The sequence below is a fragment of the Limulus polyphemus genome, unplaced genomic scaffold (genome assembly GCF_000517525.1).
Source record: "Limulus polyphemus unplaced genomic scaffold, Limulus_polyphemus-2.1.2 Scaffold95, whole genome shotgun sequence".
Classification (NCBI taxonomy): Eukaryota; Metazoa; Arthropoda; class Merostomata; order Xiphosura; family Limulidae; genus Limulus; species Limulus polyphemus.
Window position 1 is genome coordinate 1,153,254 of NW_013665705.1, and position 20,631 is coordinate 1,173,884.

Consider the following 20,631-nt stretch of genomic DNA (forward strand, 5'->3'; position numbering starts at 1 on the left):
TGACTACAATACAAGTTCATTTCCATTTCATACAAGTATAAATTTACAACACAAAACAGTATTTATAATAGAAGATCCATAGAAATACAGTATTTCTCACTTTACTCATGGGTTTTTATGAAGAAAAAAAAAGGCAGTTAATACATTTCTAAGACGGAGAAGATAGTTTGACCAGAAAAATAAACATTCAAATCCTGTTAAGTCAGCTTGAAGCATAAGGTTTTCTTTCAAGTCTTCATTCATCTTTCTTAACACTTGAACTACCAGTGATCATGTCTAGCTCTTCCTGCAAAATATTACAATAATCAACACAAGTAGTAATATAAGTGATAAAGGTTCTCAATCCTGAATCATTCAAAACTTGATCAGCAAGTTTAATTTAATCTACATATAGAATATATAAAAACTATGTGAAATCCTACAAAGATCAGCAGAGTTCAAAAGCCTTGTAAGGCCTGAAATTTACCATTGAAAAGTGATGATGGTTTTGAACTTTTTGAAGCAACACCCAAAAAAATATTTCAGTAAAACCTAATGTACCTGATAAAGGAAATTTCATTGAAAGAAAAAGGATTTTTGTTTTTATCATCGTATGTTCAACTCATTAAAATAAATTAACATGCAAAAGCTGTATGATTACTATATATCATAATTTTTTGCCTCTTGCGAGGATATAAAGAGTTTACAACTTTTTAGGGACACAACTTACCAATGGACAAAGCAAATCATTTAATAGGCAGACTCCGAACCTCATATATGCTGTATTCACTACTAAGCTATCTAATGTTATATACATACATTTCACTTAAATTCTGCTCCATTTCTAGAATGGTCTTCTTTATAAATATTTCTACCTCTTACTTAGTAGTCAACTATTATTTGTTATTAAACTGTTATCATTATTATTCATTTTCAAACATGATGTACTGATATTTCCATTAGCTGGATTTTAACAATTAAGTTACATTTACCACAATAGAAAACAAATCACAGTTTTGTGAGACTTAAGAAGTAAAACTTATTAAACTTTATTAGGTACCATGCAAAAACTAATATTTTTCATTTCAGTTATCTAATGGAGAATCTAAATTTATATATAAATACCCATCATCTTTATAAATTTCTAAGTTCCCAGCAATGCTCAATTAAGCCTGATTCATTACAGCTTCAATGGCAAATAACAGACTGTGGTGCAACTAAAATGCTAAGAATGTGTTTTTAAATGTTTTATTCTATCTTTTCTGTAAAACAATTCTTTCACATGCTTTTACTATTCTCATGTTAAATAGTTATGTCCTTTTAAATCTAATTTTTAATAATATATGCTTTAATATTTCTGAGTATTATATTCATACAATTTCCACCAATGAAATTTAAATTTCATTAAAGTTCGAAGAGCAAAGTTCAAAAAGTTACAATCTGCCATGTGCACTTATTTTCAATTCACAAATTTCCTTTTTTTTTTTTTACAAGAAACTGATTAGATTTATACTTTTAAAAATATCAAATTTGCTCGTGCTTTTTTCGTAAAAAAAAAAGGAAATATTCAGTTTCTATGTGTACATCTACAATTCTACAAAACAAAACACCTGACCAGTACATGTCAGAACTTGTTATTCTAAGATATCACAGTTTAAGATGCACGTTGTTCAATGTCAGGAAAAAACAACAACATCTCTACAGGTAGGTAAGTATGGAATAGTGCCAAAATAAATATTTAGTTATTAAATAATAATAAAAAAATACATATCACAACCCATTAAATGATTCTATAGATATTATACTCAGTAAGAGATTTTGAATCTGAAAATTAATGTGCTGTAACAACAAAATACCTGAAGTTTTGCATATTCTTTGACTAGCCTGTCATATTCCTTGTTAACAGACTCGGCTTGTGCTTTCATAGAGTTCCGGTCTTTTTTCAGATGTTCAAGTTCTTAAAAGGATGCATGAAAAAACCATTTTAATAATCCTTCTCTGTATATTAAAGAAAGGCATGTAAGATATATATTTAGTATGAATGAATACCCCAATAACACAAAACCTGTAGTTCTAACAAAAGTTTACATTTTTAGAATTAAAACGAATTTCAAACAAATACTTAACTTAGAAATATGGAAAACCTTTCCTCACTGAGCTTGAACTCGTGTTGTCAGCCAAACAAGTGCAAAGGCTTAAGGACACAACCTCTCTCTTTCTGGATGTTTGTATGCATATAAATAGTAACTAAAAGTTTACGAATGTCCTTTACACACTGAAGAAATGTGTCACTTACCCATAATTCTCCACTCTCCCACTTCCATGCGACTTACTGCACAAGTGTCAGAAGATTTTACATGCGCTCTGTTTTCCTTAGATTTTGTTAGAAGCTTCAGTCATGATGCATATTCAGTTGTGGGGAGGTGGGAGAAACAGTACTTCAGAGGTAAGTACCTACCTGAAATTCATTTTAGTTCTATAAATGTAAATCTAAAATCAGGTAGACTTACCTATGAAATACTGAAACCCAGAAGGAAAAGGCGGTGGGAACTGATGAACATGAAAAGAAAACTAAAATATTAAACTACAAGTTACAAGGCAGGAAGATAACAATTTAGACTATAAAAATATGTAGACAAGCAGAGTTAGAGTAGAATACTTCTCTTATGTCTTGTAAATAAAGCATTTAGTATATTTTATTCAAGCAATGCAGACACTGAGTATAAACACAGTGCTTCATCATAATGACCTGTTCCAATGAATGGTATGTTTGTTTGTTAGTTATGAATTTTGTGCAAAGTTACACGAGGGTTATCTGTGATAGCCATTCCTAATTTAGCAGTGAAAGACTAAAAGAAAGGCAGCTATTCATCACCACCCAACACCAACTCTTGGGCTACTCTTTTATCAACGAGTAGTGGGATTGACTGTCACATTATAACACTCCCATGGCTGAAAGGGCAAGCATGTTTGGTGGGATGGTGATTGCTAGTTGAGCGCCCTAACCACCTGGCCATGCCAACCAATGAATGGAAGGAGTTGCTACATATAATGTTACGGTAGTGTGTTTTTTTCTTTTTAATACAACAAATTTTGTTACAAATGTGGCCATTATACAAATAAAAAAATCGAATTTTCCACATGGTTGAGATAAAACTTTCTCCAAACTTTGTACATTTGTTACTGTGTTAAACTTGTAACAGTTTTCTTTATTACACACTTTAACCCATTTCTGCACTGTACAAGCTTATCTTATCTCAAATTATTTGATGTCTTCTCATTGAAGAAATTTCTGTAGCTTCCAAACAAATATAATTTAACACGCAAGTATTTTCATAATTCATAAAGAAAAAAGTTTACAAAAAAACTTATTCTTGTGTATTTACTCTGCTGTGACGTGATAGTCAAATTCTTGGTCTATCCAATCATTATTTAAGCTTATTTTATAGCTTAAATAATATATATATATATATATATTCTTGTGTATTTACTCTGCTGTGACGTGATAGTCAAATTCTTGGTCTATCCAATCATTATTTAAGCTTATTTTATAGCCGTTTCCAAAACTGTGTTTTGTAAGTAAATTATCAAACCACTTTATGTGGCACTATAACAAGGTGGAAACTAAAAACCTGTATAATAACTCAGGGAAATGCTTGAAAACTAAAAAATGTGTGATGTATTCTTGAGGAGTGATAGGTTCTTGCAGAAGATAAGATATTCTTTGGGATGGGCAGAGAAATTCTATGTCCAACTAGACCTTTACTAGCACTGCATATAAATCTATATTATTGTCATTGTTTAATTTACCTATAGCTTTAATAATAAAATTAAATAAAAAGCCTACATATTTATTATGATTAGCTCAGTTGGGTAATAATCCAGCATTTTCAAAGCTTACAACTTTATTTCTATTAATGTGATTGATATGTAAAAAAAAGAACAGTTAAAAACAAACATTTTAAATTAAAATTAAGATAACTATAGTTATTTATAATCATATTTAAAAAATAATATGAGGTCTACATCTAAATTCATATTTTAATGTTCATAAAAATGATGCCTGTTTTCAATAACAATTTTAAAATCATTACTTAAACAGTAATACCACTTGTGTTTTGTTTTTTTGCAACAGGTAGAAAATAAAAATTCTATGTTCAACTAGACTTCTATTAGCACTAATAGATTTATATTACTCTCATTGTGAAACAATTAGATAAAAAAAATTAAAATTATTAATAACACAAGACTATTATTGTATTAGCTACTAACATACAGTAGAAATACTTCTTGTAAAGCTTCTTTACAATGGTTGCATTGAATGAGTATTAGAGCTAGAAAATAACTAAGTATTAATTTGGTAAATACAATCACATTCCACTATTATCACATGGGAGCCACTATGGTTCATAGTTGAATGGGATGTATATTTTACGTCATAATTTTGCAAGAGGACACAGAAAAAGCCACGAAATTGACAGGAAGAATCAAAATTGTATCCTATTCTGTCAGCAAGATTAATGATAACCTATTAACCCACTGAAATGTGAAAAATTGTGAACATTTCATTAATTAAATCTAAATAGGTTATAATTCATTATAGCCATATTTAGAAAAAAAATTATAAAGGATACACTAATTTGTATCTTAGCAATCAAAACAAAATATCTGTTTTCCAAAAATTAAAAAAACTGGTACTTTATACTGTGATACCACTCATGTTCTAGTATATTTTGGATATGAACAATACAAAAAAATATCTTTCTCACAATAATATCTAACTTTTAAACATTGAAAATCAGTTCTGTAACAAGCCTAAGTTACAAGAGCTGCAGATGTCCTATGCAATACTATCTTTGATGAAAACAAACCTCTGAAGTCTACATACATTGTTAATGTCTAGAAAAATTCAAGGTGTAAAAATTTACCATGGCAATATTTAATTAATGTTCATATTCTTGTATTACCTTGGAAAAAAATCAGTTACTGGGTAAGCATGTAACTTTATTGCTGTAGACTCTGGCTGTGTTGATTTTGGAAAGAAAAAAGTGGTTTTCATAGTTCATAGACCAATCAAATACAAACACTAACATCTAATGTTTCTTAATGATAATATATGGTACTGTAAGGATGTCTGTCCATTTCTTTTAATAATTTCTGAAGAACAGAATGGAATGGAAGCCAAATTCCCTGTACTACTCCATTAAATATTGCAGCTACATAATTATAAGATAGAAAGATAACAAAATGTAAAAAAAAACAGTAAATTTACACTTTATTTAATATTTAGGTAGACCAAGAGTTGATGATGGATGTTGTCAGCCAGTTGCCTTTCTTCTCGTCAGTAGTTCAAAATTAGTGACAATGGCAGGTAACCTTAGTAGTTTTGCCACAACAAAGACAGAACAAACAAGTTTGGAGGAAATGGGAATGAATCAAACCAGATACCCTCAAACCTTCCCTTCAAATCACCAAGCCATGCTGGCCTAAAGCTGTACAAACTTGACACAAAACAAAATTCGGTTTCAATATCTCCAGTTGGCAGAGCACAGATAGCTTTGTGCTTAACAACAAGCAAACATAATGTCAATATCTGAATTAGTTATATATTTGGAATAATCCAAAATAGAAATAATTGGGAACTCCAATTTCAATCAGTTAAATATTGTTTGTGAAAATCTATTGTTGGAATAATTAAAAACAATAATATTCAGAAACACTAACTTTGATTAGTTGATCATTTTCATAACATTAATCAGTTTAATCAAAATTTTGATTAAGTGACACTGACTAGTGTAATCATTGCTAATAGGTAATTGATTATATCAATTCAATTATCCAAAACTAGTGAAGATACAGAATGCCAAAGCAAGACTGAAAAGGGAGGGCCATAAACTGATAAGCTACTCTACCACATGAAAAACGGTGATGAACAAATCAGAACATGTAAATAAGCATCTTTGAAATTCCAATTCCTCAGCGAACAATTTTGACAAAGGTTTTTTCTTAAGATTTTTATAGGTTCCACCTAGAAAGTAGGACATGTAAATAAGCATCTTTGAAATCCTCATCCAAAAATTTTGACAAAGGTTTTTTTTCTTAAGATTTTTATAGGTTCCACCTAGAAAGTAGAAATATCTAGATTAGAAATTATGTAGATGAGAAAGATCTAAGCTCAATCTCTAATCTTCTGTTATCTTTGGCACCATCAAAATATGAGAGTAAAAAACTCAGAGGAGTACAACATCAATATCCCCTTTTTGTGGAAAAGATTTGAAACTGCCAGATCAAAAAATTGAAAAGAAACTGGAAGAGTTAACTTTTTATGATGAATAGAGAATTGAAGAATATGATGTGACACCAAATTTCCAGATGGAGGAGTCATTGAGAACAGTCAATAAGCGAGTCATAAAGACACCTTGCTTCCATCAACACTATGCAACATTAAAAGCAGTGCTCTAGATAATTTTGCCTCTGTCAGTAACTTCCAAAGGTGGTCACTAATTCAGTATCAGAGACAAGCTTCTGTATGCTGGGTTATGTAGCAATTGCATTATTTATAAGAGATTGAATATGTCAATATTATCTTAAATTATTTAGCCTCAAAAAAGTACTACAAAAACACACAAACAATTTACATATTTATTTTCTTAATTCTCAGTTTGTATGGTTGTGAAATCCTCATCCTTCTTCTCTTCTTAGCACTGTCCCACATTTTAACTACAGGACTGAGATCATAAAATGAGATTTCTAGACCTAACATTACAATTCTTATTAAACTGTATCTTTTCAGCCTTCATGGAGCATATGAATTTTGTCTTGAGCCTAATTCATACAGAAAAAAAACTCTTTAAATATCAATACTTATTACACAAAAGTATCTAGCTAGTTGACACAATTTTGACCACCACGCAGTTTAATAACCATTTTACATAAATGCTCAGTTTTTGGGTTTTTATATGTACCTTTCAATAAGTCTTTGGATTTAAGCCATTCATTTTGTACTAAATCATTTTTTTTTAAGTATGGGCATCACTTCAGTTTCAGTGTTTTTCCTAGCATCTTTTGAAATTTTGGTGACTGTATTGTTCCATAAAAATCTGCAAAAATCAGTAATAGCCCCATTAGTTACATCTTTATCAAAAATAGAAGGCCCAAGTATGGATGTTAACATTTTCTTATACTGAAAATGTATTTCCTATAGCTGCTTCCCTAAAAAAGAAAAATTTCATATTCAGTGTATCAGTTTATACACCCCACCAATTTCATGCCACTATTGAATATGTACATAGTATGTGACTACTCTCCACCAAAAGTATTGTGCCATATATATTGGAGCAGCTAGCTCTCTCTGTTATTTTTGCTCAATCCTAACTTTCGAGAATTAGCAGGATCTAAAAGAATAACACCAGCATGGGAAGGAAGGGGAAGAGTGGGAAGTGTGTGAAGGAGGCAAGTACCTATTGGAAATACATTTTCAGTGTAAGAAAATGTTAACTTCCGATACAGTCTTACCTCCTTTCACACAAATCTAGAATCCCACACTGCAAAGTAGGAGGAGCAGATGTAGGCAGAAAGTGACCACCCATAATGAACGGGTGTGTTCCGAGATGAATTGAAGCACACGTGTAGTAGGGCACTACTTCTGGAACAGGTATGCTCTTTACCCTTGAAGAAGGAAATGAACCTGATATGGGTGGAAAAAAAGGATGTGCAGAAATGTAATTTGTTCTGAGAGGTGCAATTCATAGTAAAAATAAAACACCTGATGTACCCATGGAGATACTCAACCTCACCCATACAGACAAGACTGCACAACTCATCCTTGGTATTAGGTAGTTGAGGATCAATCAGATAAAAACAAATATAGAGGAATATAAACATTGTGGCTAGGACATGTGGACCATGTTACATATACACATAAATCCAAACCATAAGTAAATACATCAAACAACTGGAATTATGCAGAGGAAGTTGGCATGCAGCTAAAACTGGACAAACATACAAAATCACCACAGGAGCAAGAAGTACAACAAACCAAATTCGTTGCCTCAATTCAATCATAAGAACAGAACAATATCTGTAACAGGTATTAAGAGCAGAAATCTTAACTCACACAACCATAAATATAAGGAAGACACATCCTGAATCTGGAATTATGAGGAGAATATGGAACATTCGCTCAACCATAGGAACAGCGTAAGTACGTCCTGTTACCAGTATTACAAGGCAGACCAAGACCGTAGGAGCAGAAAAGGAACCACCTGCAACTGAAATTAATGAGAAGGAGGGCCTCTACTGCAAACAACCATAGGAACAAGGAAAACACCCACCGAAGTGAGAGATAGGACTCCATAGTGAAGTGAGAAGGGTGCAGAAAATAATTCAACCAGGACCACAAAGAGAAAGGAATAAAACCCCAGTTGTATAAGGCACACCTGTTCAATAGCCTTTTTGAGAAACAGGTCATGGACAGCCTTGGTAAGATGACAGAGATGTAAAATCCCATGGAGGAGGGAAGGAAATAAGGGAAATGGAGATTGGAACTGAAAGCAGAAACCTCCAAACAGAGCCCATAAAACAAATGGATATGTCGTGAAATGCTGCCACATGACAGAAAAAAAGTGGAGCAATCTAGCCCCCACCCATTCAGAAACCTCCACAGCATCACTTATAATCCTTGCATTAGTTAGCCTAGGTATGTAACTAACAAGGATAGGGTCAGAGGTGCCAGAAAGAAGGCATGGGCCTGGGCAAAAAAGGACAGGAAACATGGATGGGCAACTCATGGGAAGAAGGGAGAAGGATAAAACAAGAAATAATGTAATCTAGCCACATCAATCCTGGATTTCAAGGAATCAGGACAACCAACAAATACAGTATTTTGTAGGAAGAGGGCCTGACACAGATCCACAGGGACACAAAAGGCCTCTGACAATAATTTGAGAGAAGACAGGTAAAGTAAAATGGAGGAGACAGAAAGGCAAATTCTTGAAAATTGAGCCAGATTAAAATGAACACTCACTCCTGGATTCGAACCCCAAAGAAAAAGTAGAGAATCCAATTGTTTAGAATCCAAATAATGATCTGAAGAGCGATGGTACACCAAAGCATATTGGTCTGACAAGCAAGGGGGACAGCACCTGAATAAAGCTGGTGCAAAAGTCTTTGAGCATGAACCCTAATGTTGGGTGAAGAGGGAAAAAAGAAAATTCAGAAGAAGGAATTTCACCAAATAAAAAAGGGAGGGCATCATAGGCAAAAGAGAAAACATGTGAAATACCACATATCTGATTAGCAAACTGTAAAAAAAGGGGAAAAAGGACAAATCTCTTGAAGAGGTGTAGATCGTGACTGATCAAAATAGGAAGGTGCCAGAAAAAGACTCCAAACTGTCTTCTCCTTGATCATATTGAAAAGAAGGAGAAATCAGCAGCTAAACATATGAATATAGCTCCCTACGAATTAAGGCTTGTACCTCCTTTGCAGATAAAGTCATACCAGTAGCATTATCGACTCTAACGGGAACTTCTGTATTCGATACAGTGAACCTCAAATTCATACTAAGTTCACTTAGAATTTGGGAATAAAAAACAAATGCAAAAAAAATTGTTAAAACAACTGAATGCAAATAAAGAAACTGAAAAGTGTTTTGAAAAAAAAATTTTTAAATGGCAAAGATACTCAATCAGAAACATTAGCTACACACATCTAAACAATGTAGTGTCAACTGAAAAAATTAACACTGAGCAGGAATAGCAGAAGGAGTTTGCTGTGCCAATATAGGTGGTGCAATACTATTGGTGGAGAGTAGTCACATGCTATGTACATGTTCACAAGTGGTGTAAAATTGGTGAGGTATAAAGACTGGTGCACTGAGCGTGAAAATTTTTTCTTTAGAAATGCTTAGAGGGCAGAAAGAAGATTGTGACAACTTTGTGTGAGAGGGGGTAAGACCGTATCTGAAGATGTTTCCATCTTGTTGTGTAAGCCTACCGGTGATGTGCTGATGAAATTTGTCTATTTACCTACCACCCATCAGCTGCTTAATTTTTGAAGGAGTTCCTACTGAAACATAAAGTATTACACCTTTCATACACCCAATATTATGTTCCAAAGTGCTCACCATCTCTCTGTAATTTTCAACACCTTCCTTTAACTTATCCAATAAATTTAAATAGACTCAACTAGTGGTCTTACTTGACTGAACACCAGATTATCCCTTCTGAATTCCACAACTTAACACCTAAATTTCATTATGAACATCTAACATGAGGCATTTAATTAAAGTTGTTTTAGTGCTGTTAAAGTATATGTGTAGTGATTTAGCTGCTGCATCTGTTGCACCTAGTTAAAAAATTGTTGCTTCAACAGAAGAATATCATTAACTACACTTCTCCTGTTCAACCATCTCACAATGTGTGTTTTTTTTATTTGCAATTCTTTGTCATTGAAAATGCTCTGAAAGTTATGCAATTTTGCACTTCGTATTGCAGAGCTGCTGCAGAAATAATCAAACTGTTGAATCTTAATCTGAAGGCTTCAAGTTGTTAAATGTTTTTGATGGCATTGACACACTGAATACGTATTGGTTTGTTTTGAATTTTGCACAAATCTACACAAGTGCTATCTGTGCTAGCCATCCCTAATTTAGCAGTGAAAGACTAGAGGGGAGGCAGCTAGTTATCACCACCCACTGTTAACTCTTGGACTACTCTTTTACAAACGAATTATAATGCCCCCATGGCTGAAAGGGTGAGCATGTTTGGTGATGGGGAATCAAATCTACAATCCTCAGATTGAGAGCTGATTGCCTTAACCCTCCAGGCCATGATAGGCCCTCTGAGTACATATAACCTAACTAAGACACACACACACACACACACACAAAAAAAAGGGAAATGAGGCCAGCAGAATCATCATCAAAATTAGGGATAGCACTGTAGCAGACAATGCCAGTTTTCCGGAATCTGGTCAATTAAGCGTGAGCCAAACATCAACTTCCATCAGAAACAAAAGAAACTTGCTAATGTTAGGCAAATTAATCATTTACACAATTGTTTACCCACCAAAAATATAAGTATACAATGTCACAAACTCATTGAAAAATCAGGGCTGACACTGCAGTTACAATGTTACCATGCACACTAAGGATAAAGTATCTAAGTAAGGCCTCTAACTAAAGTTATTCAAATACCGATAGTGTCAGAAATATTTGCATCAGAAAGAACATTACAGAAAAGTTAACAGAATAACTGTCGATAAGAAAATCTAAATTACAGTGGGAAATCAGAGCTTGTGTAAGAACCACATACAGTTGTGAAGTAAGTCACATGGAAGGTGAGAGAATGAAGTGTTACGGGTGAGTGCTACATTCTCTGCGACATGTAAATGACATTCAGAAAATTTTAGTAACATACTTTGTTGACAGCATGAGTTCAAAGTCAACAAAAAAAGGTTTTCGGTATTTCGTAATTAATCTTACCCGATTTTAATGTTAAAAATACAATCTAAATTTTTGTACAGCTTATTTAAGATATAGACACTATTTTGCAGGTTAAAACTCTTTAAACATCACATGAGATCATATTCAAATTGGTCATTTCACTTCAGAATGAACCCTTTTAAAAAGGTGTTTGTTGCTTATTACCAGTTGATTTTTTCACATTTATAAAAATGTTTTGTTCGTAATTAAAATGTTAAGCAACTCAAATATTCATTTCTGCTAATTTTCTTATCATATTTCAACAGATAAAAGTTTTAATAAGCATAAGACAAAATAATTAAATGCACACTTAAAATTGGCTAAAAGCGACTATAAATTATTTTTCACTGTATAAATATAGCATTGGACACATAATATCAACTAAATTGGCTAAATTATTTTATTCTAGGTGTCAATATGTACAATTATTTTTCTTGTCAACTTCAGAACATAAAAATGTTTCAGAAGATAGAGAATCATTTATAGAATGAAAAAAAAAAGATACAATGCCTCATATTTTTCAATTTCAGATCCTAGTATGTATCAAAGTCTTATATCACCATCTTGTAGCATTTTAACTGCTAATATTACGTTTCAAAGGATGGAAATAAAAGAAAATCAACGTACTAGCCATCAGAATGTTTTACTCCCATGCTTTAATACCCAGAACTTGTCAACAATGGCATTATAGTTAAGGAATTCAAGCACATTAAAATGTTACGCTAGCCTTCTAATTAACACTAAAAATTAGTTTAATCTTTTAATATAATACAACAGTAACAACCACTGAAAGATTCATCTCATTTTACCATTTTTAACCTGTTCTAACTCTTCCTTCAGAGACAAGGTTTCATTGTTTAGGTTACTTGCACATTCATCATCCAATGATTTAGTCTAAAAGGTTATAAAAAAGATGACATACAGCAATATCATACTCAAAAATTAAGTAAATACACAACAATATTTTAAATATTACAACTCCTCCATACTTTTAACTTAACAATTTCTTCTTGCAAATGTGTGAAGTACTGTTTTTTTTTATTAACCACTGGTATAATTAAACTTTGTGACATTTTAAGTTGATTTGTTCTCACTTTTGTTCCATGTATCACAGTCAACATGTCATAGGGCACATTGACTCTTTGTGCAATACATAAAGAATAAAATGAAGAAAAAACTTTTCCTCAATGGGCTGGTTTTATGCTAAGGACTGAATTTATGTTCGACTACAACAGCTTTTTAAATGATTATTCAATTACATAAATTTTTATTTTCCCAACAATTACACATTATTCTAGCAGTTAAGTGTCTGATAATAAAAACGTCAAAACATGTGGATGTATTGAACCATTTTTATCAAGTTATGAAAAATATTTAATATATGTGGAAAATACTATTTGTTAAGTAGTTTTAAACTAGTTTAAGCACCTCTTGCAAAGCATCACAAGAAATATGTTTGAATTTACTTCCAGGTACTCTCAATGAAAAACAAGAAACCTCTTGCAGAAGTTTATGAATTAATTTGATATAAATATCAGTTTTAAAACAGAAACCAAAAATAACAACCTGACGTTCCTTTTCTTGCATTAGCCTTTCAGCTGTCTCAGTTGCTCTTCTTGCTTGAAGTACTGAAGCTTCACATTGAGCAGCAAGCGTAGCTTGGTTCAGGATTAGACTAACAAGTCGACGAATAACACTGGAGAAAGACCAAAACCTAACTGTTTCAAAGAAACTTTATATTCAACATTTTTTTTGGCTCTTGTTTTGGACAGAGATCAAACGTAATTGAAGAACAATGAAAATAATTGAATATGAAATCTATTAAATTTCTGTCATTGCATTTGTCCTTTAAAGACAGAAAACAATGAAACTAATCATTCAATTTATTATTTAAGAAAGAATGAGAAACTGTATTTATTAACACATCATCCTAGTGTAATCATCCCAACTCTTCCATTCAACTTCTGATTATTCCTTTTAATCATGGTAAGTTTTTATCCAACACTAACTACATGACAGAACAGTGGTTCCCAACCTATTTCACTCCATGGAATGACACAACTTTAGTAAAACGTTTATGGGCTGTTAGGAGTACAGTGTTGTTTCATAACTTACCTTTCTTTGAAGAAGCTTTAAAATAAAAATTATGAAGACCATTTATTTTACAATGAACATTTTTTTGCCTATTCCTAATATATGTATCTATACTAATAAAACAGCCTCTGCGTGTGTTTGTGTATCAGTCAGTGAGTGCCATAGCTCCAACAGGAAAGAACCTGTAGATCTGAAACTTTGCATGCATACTAAGAAAATTCTGAGGGTGTGCACCTGGGTATTTTTTTTTTAAATGTTGGCCAATTTTTTGGCCTTTAACTTTGCCCTATAGCCCTTAAGCCATAAAAAGAGAGAAGTATATGCTGCCATCTGTGATAAAAGTGTTAGAATTGATGTTATTGACAGAAATGATTATATTTAAATGTTTGTTTGTTTGTATTTATGATTTTCAAATTGATAAAAAGCTTTTTTAGGAATAAAAGTTGTTATTACCTGTGCAGGGAAAAACAAATTTGAAATAAGCTCAAATTTGTTTTTACACTGCACGGGAAATAATGATCTTTATTAAAAACGATTTTTAAAAAATTTGAAAGAGATACGAATTATGCAAAACTTTCTTCAATCATTTTACAGAAATTATTTGTGAACAAGCAGTGCAGCTGTCAGTTTCACAAAAAGGGAGAGGAAAGGAAACGCCTACTCAGGAAAAGTATCACAAAAGGTAAGCGATATTTTCTATCAGGCTTAACTAGCCCCTAATAAATGTTGTTTAAGACTCATAACATAGATAAATTAATATGTAGAATTATACCTGAACTTTTATCTACATTAAAATACTTTTATTTGTGTGCTTTTAGCCCTCTTACCTGGGCCTTCGTCAGGCAACAATGTACTGAGCAATAAAAATTCATGAATTGTGGAAAATCCGTTTCAAAATAGGTATCTAGGCAACAGTCGTAACAATAACTGACATCTGGTATTCAATTTATTAAATACATAGAATTATGATGAATATACAATATTGTTGATTGCTTCGATATAATAAACATAAGGAAAATACAATTATAGGTATCATGTGGAGAAATAATAAGGAATTTTTCGTACTTCAAATAATACATTGTAAAATTAAAGGTTTAATTTTACATCGAAACCACATAGATACTGTGTTTGTGTAAGTTTATAAATATTGTCTTTGATTTTAAATTATAAAGTAAGTTGAGTAGTTTGGCTAGCTGAGAGAGTGACTGATTATACTAATTAAATAGAGGGCTGAACAAGAGTTTAGGTTTTATTTTGTATAACGTTTTTTTAAAAACCTGTTGTGACAAAACTGTTACTGTTTACTTTTTTATTTTTAAAAACACACATAAAAGTGTTAGAATTCATATTATTAGCAGAAATGATTATACTTTAATGTTTGTTCATACTAATTTCATATTCACAGATTGCCTGAAAACATCGTCTTTCTTTTCAGTATTAGTACCTTTATGCTTTCGACATGTATTGTTACATGAAAAGCGAAATTTTGATCCTATCTGTTTTAAAATAGTTAAACATCAGCCCTCTTTTCAGGTAATACTTAGGCAATGCTGGGTAAAGATGGCTAGTAAATTATTCTCTGTTTGCCATTTCCATTGCCAGTGATGTGTTTCACTCAATCCTGAGTTCATCAGGTTGACTGGGACACAACAAACACAGTAGTGGATGGAACATCATTTATACAAGTCATTTTTTACAACAATTGGTATGGTTTGAATGCCTTTTTCAATGTGATTGAAATACTATTATTATGCTCTACTAATTGTTAAAAGAATTTAAGGGACTAAATGTACAATTCAGTGTTAAAAAATATAATACACGTAATACTAACATCTAATGATATTTAAACTAATATAATTTTTCAACTTATTCTATCTAAAATTCCTTTGTAGGATTAAACTCTTGCTGTTTACCATATGAAATCAGAAATACTGTCTACTTCAAAAATCACACAACATACTTATTCAGTAAACTAAATACTGTCAAACTTCTTTCACAATCACACACACACAATGAATTTATTAAAGATTCTATTATTAAAAAATAAAGCTAATGTACTAGTTCAATTTCCAATCATTATCAATATATTTAAGATTAATTCATGTTTTTTGCCCACATTATTATCAATATTTTTAAGACTAAATTCATGTTCTTTGGCCACATCATTATCAATACATTTAAGAATCAATCTTAAATATTTTCATCCGATCTATAATCAACTTTTTAAGACAATTATAGCATCTTTGTACAATTTTTACCAGACATTATAAACAAAGTTTTCTTGACAACTTCATAAAAAGTTTACTTACAACAAAAGGAAGAAAGTGAAGAGCATAATGTGGAAATTTCGCTGTGCTCTAAACAACCTCATGTTACGCTGTAACTCTGTGCTCAATGTATCATGATCACTTACTTCTGTACTGGAGTACTTCCTCATTTCTCGAACTGCATCTGTTATTACATAATTAAATTAAATTTTATTTATTATATACACTACATAATAAATTATATCTTCAAACTGTTCTTTACATTTCTAAAATTTAAAACAGCAGTAAATATTTTCTTCTTTTGACAGACTGTTTGATTAAATTGTTCACTTTTCAAGGATGGTATTCCAAATAAACCTGTTGTCAAATATTTAATAGGCAAAATCACATCAAAACATTTGTTTGTGGTTTGACATTCTTCATATAATGAAACTGTTACTGTCATCAAATTATAATTGAAGAGTGTGATAATTAGATAATATATTACTGAAATTATTACATTAAATATAAAAAATCATATATAAAATGCTGGGTAGTGTTATATATTTTTTTTTATATAAATATACATATATATATATATATATATATATATAGTTTGTTGATAAATGTTTCAATCTTGCCCAATCTTTCCTTGTGTTGTCATTCCTTAAAACTGGTTATATAAATGTACAGCAACACTTGATCTGGATTTTCTAACACTTCCAATCACTTATTAAACACAAAATTTGAGATCACCCAAACCTGAATAATGGTAGACAATCTTGATGAATTTCTTTGAAATACATGGTTATAGGTTGTTTAATAGCAATAGAGTACTTAAAAAAGAGGGGGAAAATGTTGTTTTATATGCAAAATGCAAGTTATATCCTGTTTAAGTTAAATATAGCAAACTAAAGGCAATGGGGTTGAATCTCTTTCGATTCTGTTAGCAGTTATAAGGGTAGAAGACTATTAGTTGGAATTTGTTACAGACCATTATATGAAACTGATGAAATTAATAAGAAACCTATAGTGAGATAAAGAATTTAGCTACTGAGTTTATAATTATGGGAGATTTTAATTTCAGACATATAGATTTGAAATATTAGAGTCAAATCATGAAAAAGACAGATTATAGAAACTGTTCAAGATGGTTTATTTAACCAATTGATAAGGGAACCTACAAGGACAAATGCTGTCTTAGATGTATTGTTAACTTCCAATTCTAAAATAGTTGATAGGGTGGAGATTGGGACACATCTACCCAATTGTAATCTTCCCTCAGTTAGATTATATGTTTTGCTGAACATGGAGATAATGAAAAATGAGATACTGGTTTCAAATTTCAAGAAAAGAAATTTTGAAGGGTTGAGATCAGAATTATCTGCTACGAATTGGACAACTGAATTAATTGGAGATATTAAGCAAGTGTAGATAATGTTTAAAAATATACTCTAAAATATTCAAGATAGGCATGTTTCGTATAGAAAAAAAGGGTGGACGCAAGTAAAATACCAGGTTGGTTCACAAAAGTTATGGTGGATAAAATTTAAGAAAAGCAATATAGGAAGTCTAAATGGATTGCAATGATAGGAGACTTGGAGGATTATAGAAGATCAATAGAGTTGGCCAAATGAGAAATAAGGAAATCAAAACCTATACGAAAAAAGGTTGGCTGAAAATGTAAAAATTAATAGTAAGAGTTATTCTTTTAAATTAAACTAAGGGTAAACAATATATTCGGACTGGAGTAGTGCCTTTGAGGGATAATACAGGAAGGCTAATTTCTAGTGCTTACAAAATAGCTGGGTTATTAAATACAACTTTTTCTTCAATTTTTCAATAAAGAAGATTTAAGAAATATTCCATATCCTGAACAGTTGATAGACAGAAACAATATTGAACAAGATGATCACATTAATTCTGAGCTGGTCAAGAAAACATTGGGAAGTTTAATGAATGATAAAGCTCCTGGGACAGATAATATTTCCACAAGGATTTGAAAGGAGGTTAAGGATTAAATATGTGAGCCACTTGCTACTATTTTTTTCTAAGTGAATAATGAGAAGGTGCAAGAAGACTGGAACTTGGCTAAAGTTATTCCTCTTTTCAAGGTAGGTGATAAAATTGTCCCAGTAATCATAGGCCTATTACTCCTACATTTGCGACAAGAAAAGTTTCTTAAAGTTTGATAAAAAATGCTTTGCAAAGTTATTCAATAAAGTTTAAAATTTTATTGAAAACTCAGTATGATTTTACAACAGAAAAATCTTCCTTTACTAATCTTTTGACATTTGTTCAAGAGATTACTGATGTGGATTTCATGAATATGGATTTTTCAGAAAGCATATGACTGTTCCACATAAAAAGTTTGTTAAAAACGTTATGTCTGTAGGTGTGGTGGATTGTTTGGCTCATTGGATAAAAAACTGGCTGGATGAAAGAAAACACAGGGTTGTTATAAACGGAGTTCAATCAAACTGGATTAATATAATCAGTATTAGGACCTTTGTTCTTTCTGATTTACATCAATGATAAAGATGAAGAAATGGTCAATAAATTATTTAAATTTGCTGATGTTTTAGATGTTGCTGGCTATAAGGAGGATGCTGCTGGTTTAAACGATTTGGATTATTTGGTAAGTTAGGCAAATAAATGCCAGATGACTTTTAACTAAAATAAATGCACTGCATGTGGGATAACACAATCTGAATTATGAGTACAATTTTGATAAGAATAACCTTAACAGTGTTATGGAAGAAAATACCTTGGTGTTTTGGTTGATCAGTCTTTTGAGCTATTCAAGCAATGTTTGATTGTTAGTGGCAGGACAAGTGAGATTTTGGGTTGCATATACAAAACTATGGAATACAAGTCTAAAGAGGTTATAATGTTATTGTATAGGTCACTAGTTAGGCCACATTTGAAGTATTGTGTTTTGTCTTGAGCTCCTTACTTTAGGAAGGATTGTTGGAAAGGGTTCAGGAGAGGGTTACTACAATATCTGGGATGAAAAAGATGTCATACAAGGAGAGGTTATGATCTCAGAAACTGTTTTCACTTGAAAGAAGAAGAGTTAGAAGAGATCTGATTAGGGTGTTTAAGGTTTTTAAGGGAACTGACAGTGTTGATTCATCATTATCTGTTTTTTCATATTTATGGTGAGAATGGTAAGACTAGGGACACAAGAATAAATCATGGTATGGTAGGAGCTATATTCAGCTAAGACAGCATTATTTTTCTAGCAGGATGGTTAGCCTTTGGTTTTTATTTGTTTGTTGATTAATACACAGGTACACGGTGGGATCTCTGTGCTGTGCCCACCATGGGTATCAAAACCTGATTTTTAACACTTATAAGCCCACTGACTGCTGAGCCACTGAAGGGTAGATTGGCCTTCAGAATGGGTAACCTTTAGATATAGTAGATGTAGTTCATTTAAGGGAAGGCTTTGAGTGTCATATTTTTATATCAGAAATCAATATAGTGAAAGCTAGAAGACCAACAGGTTCCTTCTTGTTCTTAAATTATCTTTAAGTGTGTATTAATAAAGAACAACACTAAATTTGCATTTGTTTTTTTAACCAGACAGTAACAGAACTAGATGTTCTTTCTTATGTCACTAAAATCTGATATCTTAGATTAATATGCAAGTATGCTACATAAAATTCAAACCATAAATTCAACTTTGTGACATACAAAAACTTTCTTTACATACTTACCAAAGAAACAAATTAAGTGAAAAAAAAATAGGATTCCAAAATAAATATTAATACGTTCCCTAATCAGTCGAAAAAGTCTAGATTTCAGAATTCGGGCCCATCTGAAAAAAAAAGAACCAAAAACCTGATAATACATACAATTAGACATTATTTCAGATTCTTTTTGGAATAAAAGCTGTGAACTAATGTGTAAAACATCTAGACATGTTATCTATTTAAGCTTAAACTGTTACAGATTTTTTGTTTCTGTAATACAGAATTGTTATATCTACATATATATTTACATCTTTATTTTGTGTTTGAAGACACATTTTTTTACACAATTATACAACCAGAGTAGATTTCTTTGAATTTTTCAACAATGTTATTTGTTGTTGTTTCTTTTTTCACTCTCAATTAATCACATTGATCTTCCTGCATCTTTCTGGTGATCTTCATGTCCCTTGTAGCTACAGGTGGCTTTTCACTTAACTTTCTTACTAAATTATACTAAATAGAGTGGGGGTCATAAAGACCTCAAACTGTTTTTAAAAATCTATAATTTGTTTAATAAAATCATAAATTATTGTATTCAGAAGCTCCCACTAACGTATAAGAATACAAAAAATCAATGTTACTAAAAAATATTAAAAATAAATTGCCTGCAGTCATATAGATTTCACCCTACTTATCAAGGATTAATCAGGCTAATTTGAATAATTCCTATCAAAATTGCCCATTTCTCTATAAAAAAAAATCTATACTGTTATTATTAAGTTCTAAATGTTTCATCAGTGTATTTTTCCTATTCAATACACTATTGCATTCAGATGTCAAACTACAGTTTCAAAACAATGTGTAATGTAAAAAACATCTACCTAATAAATATTAAGTGCATTTATATATACTTTTTTTTAAATTACAGAGGTTCAGAAAAACTGACTAAACCTGCTCAAAGATTCATAAAATTTGCCCCAAATATAGTTTTCCATTTAAAAATGTGAGCCTAAATTGAAATTAAATTTTTTGAAGTTCTGGTTTAAACCATTTCATATAAATTTTAAGCCACATAAGAGCTCTGAATGGGAAACGGTTGGTTAAAAATACAATACATTTTGGAACAACA

At 31.5% G+C, this 20,631-nt stretch overlaps 1 protein-coding gene across 5 annotated transcripts in view; it reads right to left on the reverse strand.

The window, feature by feature from the left end:
• The window catches only part of LOC106469290 (B-cell receptor-associated protein 31-like), a 29,137-nt gene continuing 8,506 nt past the window's right edge, over positions 1–20,631 (reverse strand). For 4 of the 5 annotated variants that reach the window (XM_013929793.2, XM_022398563.1, XM_022398561.1 and 1 more), the window contains 6 exons: positions 19,527–19,627; positions 15,868–16,009; positions 13,031–13,160; positions 12,274–12,358; positions 1,836–1,936; positions 1–286 (listed from right to left, as the gene is read on the reverse strand). In XM_013929793.2, coding sequence (XP_013785247.1) covers positions 236–286; positions 1,836–1,936; positions 12,274–12,358; positions 13,031–13,160; positions 15,868–16,009; positions 19,527–19,627 — 610 coding nt within the window. In that variant the 3' untranslated portion in view covers positions 1–235. Of the gene's footprint in view, positions 287–1,835; positions 1,937–2,489; positions 2,530–12,273; positions 12,359–13,030; positions 13,161–15,867; positions 16,010–19,526; positions 19,628–20,631 lie in introns of all 5 variants that reach the window. The other variant, XM_022398571.1, reaches the window with a different exon arrangement.